Genomic DNA, 6,867 nt, shown 5'->3' on the forward strand with positions numbered 1-6,867 from the left:
AAAAAGCCACGGCAGGAACCTTGAAGTGTACGTCACATCATTCTGTGCAATTACTGGCTGGTTGCAAACTAGCAATCTGATTATTGCCCGTCTCGTGTAAATCCAGAATTTCCCCATTATCCGAACACCCAAGTACATAGAAAACACGTTGATCGGATTACTGACAAAATCTCATTTTCCGCAGTTATGAGATTGTTAAGTGCCTGTAAATGCACTCACAGATGTCTCCTGATTTAGCTTTAGTCTACACTGCCTATTAGGTATTTCACTGCATCCTGCTTAGAAACAAGATCAAGTTCCTTCAAGTATGTACATATTATGTAAATATTCCCATAGGATGCTTCAACTGTTTCTAAATCTATTTCCACTATATAAAATGTTATAGACAATCATGTCACATTCAATTAGATTTGTCATTTTGACTCCACCTAGATATAGCGTTCCTGTCATTTTTCAGACAAGAGTTGGAGAGGTCCTAGCCAATAAATCGTAGAGTTAAACATCACTTTGATCCCTGTTCCCGTTTCTTTCTTTTTTTTTTAACCTAAACCAATTCTTCACTGTACCAAAATAGAAGTAATCACTTTGGTTATTTTGGTGCAAAAAGGCCATTACGAGTCACGGTGAAACACTGTATTACTGGATTTATTTGTACTGAACTGTGTGAAGAAAATCATCACTGACTCATTTAGACGTCTCTAACGCCCCCCAACCCCCCCCCCCCCCCCCGGCAAAAATGTAGTACTTCATTATCCATCAGCAGTGTCTGTTGCCACCTCCTAGTTGGGGGGGGTCTGGCCCATCAGTTTCCAGCTCTTCGACACAAACAGCCCCCGACTCTTTCCAATCGCAACCATGAAGCGAGGGATCTGCCAGCCGTTAAACTGGCCCACTCCGTCATCTCTTCCCATGGCCACCACCATCGTTAGATTTCCTACGAGAAAACGGGAAAGATCCCAGTGTCACGTTTTATTTATTAAAAGTAAATTGGTCATTAACAAGATATGCACAGCTAGAAACCATTAAAGACATGAATGATGTGTCGTAACAAGAGCAAGGTGAGGTGTGCTTGGTTACCTGTATGGTATGATGTCAGTGATTTTCCAGACAGCATGTTAATAATGTTTGTACTAGCCACCTTTGCATGGAGACCTGCATGATAAGCCATCTTGGGTTCATTGACATTAGCACAGTCCCCAACAGCATAGATGTTGTCAAACCCTTCCACCTGCAAGTGTTCGTTTACTTTCAGGGCCCCATTCTCCGCCATACACCCACCTGGACCATGGGGAGAAACAAGAACAGCTGAATTAATACAAGTAAACACCACCACAGCACGCTTACTGTGAGAGGGAAGCTCCTTTTGTTCCACAACCACCAACAATTTAGCAATTTGTAGTTTTTAAAAATGTAAGAAAAAAAAAAAAAGAAAAAAAAAAAGTCCTACATGCATGGTAGAATAATCAAAAATATTAATTTCAGATAAAATGGTAGATAAAAGTCTTGAAATTTTACCACTGATGTAGCAGCCAGTGTCTTAAAAAATACAATAAACGTTATAGAAAAAACACCACTTTGAAAGAAATTTTGAAACAGTTGAAGGTTATTAGAATTTGACATGGACCTTTATTACACCTAGTGGTGTCAATTCCAGGTTCAGAGATTAAAAGCCCTCACCAGGATTTTGCTCAAGCTTGCTAGATTTTCTAATTAGCAATCCAGGTAAAATTAGTGGAATCAACACAATCCAGGAAGCCTGAGCAAAATCCTGGTGAGGACTTTTAATCTCTGAACCTGGAATTGACACCTCTAATTACACCTACAAAAATCCATTTTCAAAAGATGTATTAAGTGTATTATTTAGTTTGACAAATGTAAAAAAATGCAACTTCAAACATCAAGGTGCACATACACACAGACAACAGGACTAACCTAGACTGGCCCTGTATGCACCGGAGTTGATCTTGTTCCCTGTACAGCAAATTGCAAGATCAACAGTGATCTGTTCATTTTTATCCGTCTTAATCACTGTGCCCTTCCGAGTCACATTGAATTCCAGCTCTTTCAAATTGGACACCTTCTGTCCTATTATCACATTAACAGGTAAAACAAAACAAAAACAAAGTGTAAATTAAAAATGTACATTTAAAACAGCAACAAATTAATTCAGGTCAAATCATAAATCATCATAAAATCATAGTAAAATTGAGTTGAGTCACATTGCATTTAACTGTATAAATGAGCTATTATATATATATATATATATATATATATATATATATATATATATATATATATATATATATATATAAATATATATATTTAACTGTAAGTGAACTTGTGCTACATGCGTATATGCTAAAGAACACAATCATACACAAGCAATCATGAGGAGTTACCTAGAATAAGTTCCACTCCTTTTTCCAGCAAAATATTTTTGGCCTGATCTCTCACACTGAGAAGCAATTCTGGATCAGCCAGGTTCTCATGGGAATGAATAAGAATCACCTGTATTAAAATAAAATAAGCTTCAATACTTCCATTTATTTCATGCATTTGTTCCGAGAATACCATGTTTGGACTTTGTGTAGTGATTGATTAATTTGTTGTTTTAATATGCATGCTGGGCTTCATTTCTTTAATCCAATTTATGGTCAATAGCAATTCATCAATTAATTGTGCACATAAATTACCGGTAACTTTGGGACCCACATACCATTTACTATAACATTAATGACAAATGTTGAAAGTTCAGATAGGAAATCAGGAAAATTACCTTCTTCTTTGGATATTCTGTCTTCAGCTCAGCAGCCATTTCTACCCCGGTCACTCCACCACCAATCACAATGACCGAGTCTGATGTTTGGATCTAAGAAAGCACAATACACTGAGAAGTAAATAAACCTGGCTCATCTACCTTGGTATACATTATACCGAGAGGGCCAAGGTAACACGAGCTTGTACCAAAGATCCAAACAAAACTGCATAACTGCTAGAACAGAAATCATAATATTGAACACAGGAAGACCCACCTCTCTCACAATGTCTTCATATTGCTGGACAGCTTTCTGGTAAGAATCTACAGCACTGCATTTTCCAGGGAAGGATCCATCGGTCCCAGTGCACAGGATGAGGTGTGAATAACGAACCTCCTGTTAAAACAAACATCTTGAAATGTCATGCAATCTTTCATCACTGTGTATACAGTACAAGATACCTGTAAAAGATTCAAGAGTCTGTACCTTTCCATTGTCAAGCACAACAACTTGCGCTGTAGTGTCAACCTGTATGACACGGCCCCGCAGAAAACTCAACCCAAAGGTCTCTTTGTATGGAATAAAAGTCTGTTGAGCAAAGCCTGAGGGATGTAAATAAAAGAAAAAAAGGAGAAAACAAAAATATGGTACTCAGCGTTATTTGTTTATCATTTACAATAAACTAAAATCTAGATAAAATATACTAATATAACTAAGAATTAGATATAGTAGATATATAAAAAGTAACAATAGAGAAAAAGAATGTCAGAACTGCTATCCATGTTCTTATTCAGGAATGTGAACATATATTGATGTTCTCTTGTCAATCTTGTCAAACTTGTTTGAATTACCTGTTTGACATGTGAAACGTGTGTGTGTGGATGGAGGGAGCCAATCTCTAAAGGTACACTTGTGAATTTAATGAAGCTCTTTGGAAAGGCTGAGGTATAGGTGACTGCGCCAGATATGAGCTGCATCATTATGACACAGTACAAACCATTTCCAATAATTATAATTATATAAAGTTAATAATAAAGATGTTGTACTGTTTGACATACCACTTTGAACCGAAGCACGCAGGGCTGCAACATTGTGGTGGAAAGCGTCTAAAGGATCAATCAACATAAATGGCACCCCATAATGTTTCAGTTGTTGGGCAGCTTCAATTCCGCCAAAGCCACCACCAACAATCACCACATGGACACTGTCATTGATGGACAACTGGCCTCCCATAGTGAAGTACCTGGGACACACACACACACACACACACACACACACACACACACACACACACACACACACACACACGAGCCCTATTTGTTCTATCCATTTATCCATTATATCTATGTTCTAAATACACAGTTTTAACGTTAAGTGAGTTTTAGAAAATAATATTTTACATTTTTTTCAAAATAGAACCGTCACACCACATTACGAAGAAAAATCGTTAATCGTTAATCGAAATTATTAAAATTGATAAATGAATAAACGATTTAAACTCACTGTCCGGCCTTCACGTCAAAGCAAAAATATTAGTGACTTCCTGGTTCTCGATTGACAAAAAGACCCCCCTATAGTTGCCCATCAAACTGCCTGTTTTAAAAACCTGCCAATCCATGTCATGCCGCATGACACAATTTTCATTACAAAAGTTTACTGTGCTTATTGTTGTAGGAGTCCTGTGCAATTTAAAATCTTTTTTTTAGTAAAGATTTATGCTATAATGCCAAAAGTATTTATAAAGAGTTCCAGGTGTTACTGATTCATTTTTTATTTGTTTATATTTCATACTTCATTTATATTACAGTCACACCACAGGACATTTTGCATGTGTACCTTACAATAAAAACTAAAATAAAACATCTTCCATCTAAAAATGAAACAGTTACATAAAACATTACATGTATGCATTATTTGCATTAAGTTTTTGTTGGAGAAAAATCACTTTTTAATAAATATTTGTATTTGATTACATTAAAATTAAGCATCATGTCACCCACCCACACTTTTTTCATGCAAAGGTGTATTTTGCCAATTAAATTATCACTGTTCAAAGTCTAAAATAATGACTGGATTCTTCTCTTCACATCCATACTTAATCTAGTCTTTGAAGAGCATTTAAAAGCCTTTATAAGTTGGCATTTACTAATATTAATGCAGTCTACATCAAGAGCTGATAAATGACAACACAATGTCTGTAATGAGAACTTTAAAAGTTTCTATTAGATGTCATGTAGTCTCACAGCACACAAGCACATATGTTCTTCTCTCTCTCAATCCCTCCCAAGAACTATTTAGACAGCTAAACAACCTCTCAGCATATACTACCACACATCCAATTACTTCTCATCCAAAATGACCCCCTCCCCCTAATATCTCTCAACAACTACCACCTTCAACCACAACCACCCCGACAGCTAAATATCACTCCAACATCAATCCACACCTCAACTTAAATTACTCCCAGAGCCAAATAGCCCCAAACCAAACAGATAAATAACCCCTCAGCCAATTACCCCTCAATTACTCCCACAGTCCCTTAACATCGACCCCATCAGCCTTCAATCACAACAGCTTTCAATCACTACTGCCAATACAACTAAATACTGCTCAGCCACAAATAGCCCACAGCCAATCACCCTCAACCAAAATTACCCCCACAACCTCTCATGAACTACCCCAAACACGTTACCTTCAATCACTACCCCCACAGCTAAATACCCTCAACTACATGTAGATATCTCTAGCTGGTTATTTGCTGGAAATAATCTTTGTAGGTGTTATGAGACAAGTCAGTCGCTAGAGGGCACTGTTGCGGCTTGTTTACGTCCCTAGCTTGTATGCGATGGGTGTTCGTGCCCCTATTTGGGTTCCGGTGTCCTGAAATGACTCTATTCCAGCATGCTGCTACTGACGTAGTTCGTCCTGCAACATCTACACGGAAGTAGTTAACTAGGGACATGAGGATGCTATTCTGGAGGCTCTTCGAAAGCCTACTACATACTGCAGTCATATATTATATACTGCATACTGTTGTAGTCTGCAGTGTAGTATCCAGTATACAACAATGGCAAATCATGGGAGTTTTAGGTCATTGTGTAACATATATACGTGTTATTAAAATGTAGCCAGCTAATTTTCAAACTAAACTAAATTTAACAAACAAAATTTAATACACTAAACTCAATAAACTTACTGTTATAAAGTAAATAATTTAGTTGATAAGCTAAATATACAACAGAAAAAAAAATTAAATTATTTATTTATTTTTTGGAGATGACACTAATGCGTCATTTATGCCGTGATTTCTTATCAGTCCGAATAGTGTTTTAGTCTGGACAACGCACAGGTTAAAGCTATATGTTCTTATTCTGATTCTGCTTCTGTGGAAGATGTTATACCAGAGCATGAAATTGAATTAGCAGTCAACTGCCACCTGTAGTTAAACAAATCTCTAATAAATTACTTCAAAAGAAAAGCTTCTAACCTCACAAACTGCTCATAAGACGTTGCCAGATTCATACATGTCCTTACGAGATTTGTACAAGTTTCTGCTTTAAAGATGTCCAACAAATTTTTACCTGCTCGCTGGTCCTTAACTGGTTAACACCATCCTATGCAGTGTCAACTTAATAAACATAATCATAACCAAGTTGAGCCAGATTTTAGCTTTGGGTTTTGAAAAGCCCAAATAAGGGATTTAATGCTGACCCAAGGTTGCATTGGATTACAAAAAAAACCCAAGATAGGAAATGTTGAGAACTGTTTTGACATATGTCTCTGTCTTTATGCAGTACCACGTTATGCATTTAGATGCCATAGTGCACGATGCCTTAATATGATGACACATAGTGACGTTGGATTTTGTTAGCCTGAACTAAAATCTTACGACTAAACTTACAAACTAGACCGCACATTTCAGTTGGTTGTATGCTCGGATTGAATTGAATACGCTTACCTAACCGACCGCTAGATCTGGAACACAACGAAAAGAAGGATCTCAAACAAGCACAAAACGTATTTCTGTTCAGCTGCCTGTGACTTGTATTTTGTAGGGACTGAAACAGGACCGGGAGAAGGGGCGTGGTCTTCTCTCACGGAGGCGTGGTCA

The 6,867-nt window shown here is 37.2% G+C and overlaps 1 protein-coding gene across 3 annotated transcripts; it reads right to left on the minus strand.

The window, feature by feature from the left end:
• Nucleotides 1-711: 711 nt before the first annotated feature.
• Nucleotides 712-6,867, minus strand: aifm2 (AIF family member 2). Of its 3 annotated transcripts, none has more exons than XM_076975026.1 (9): nucleotides 6,715-6,867; nucleotides 3,815-3,999; nucleotides 3,243-3,358; nucleotides 3,033-3,152; nucleotides 2,777-2,869; nucleotides 2,400-2,508; nucleotides 1,933-2,085; nucleotides 1,078-1,278; nucleotides 712-934 (listed from the first exon to the last, which is right to left on the minus strand). In XM_076975026.1, the coding sequence occupies exons 2-9, from the start codon at nucleotides 3,987-3,989 to the stop codon at nucleotides 780-782; spliced, it is 1,122 nt and encodes a 373-aa protein (XP_076831141.1). In that variant the 5' UTR covers nucleotides 3,990-3,999; nucleotides 6,715-6,867; the 3' UTR covers nucleotides 712-779. The 3 variants fall into 3 exon arrangements, with proteins under 3 accessions (XP_076831141.1, XP_076831142.1, XP_076831140.1); XM_076975027.1 differs by lacking the exon at nucleotides 6,715-6,867 and adding an exon at nucleotides 4,260-4,413; XM_076975025.1 differs by lacking the exon at nucleotides 6,715-6,867 and adding an exon at nucleotides 4,157-4,178.

Source organism: Brachyhypopomus gauderio, chromosome 15 (genome assembly GCF_052324685.1).
Source record: "Brachyhypopomus gauderio isolate BG-103 chromosome 15, BGAUD_0.2, whole genome shotgun sequence".
In the NCBI taxonomy this organism is placed as follows: Eukaryota; Metazoa; Chordata; class Actinopteri; order Gymnotiformes; family Hypopomidae; genus Brachyhypopomus; species Brachyhypopomus gauderio.

Bases quoted from the DNA above. Each gene is read 5' to 3' on its own strand.
- aifm2 (XM_076975025.1), bottom strand. The intron at 3,359-3,814 runs GTATGTCAAACA...TACATCCCTCAG, and splicing joins GCGTGCTTCGGTTCAAAGTG to GCTTTGCTCAACAGACTTTT. The intron at 2,870-3,032 runs GTGGGTCTTCCT...GTGCTTTCTTAG, and splicing joins ATGAAGACATTGTGAGAGAG to ATCCAAACATCAGACTCGGT.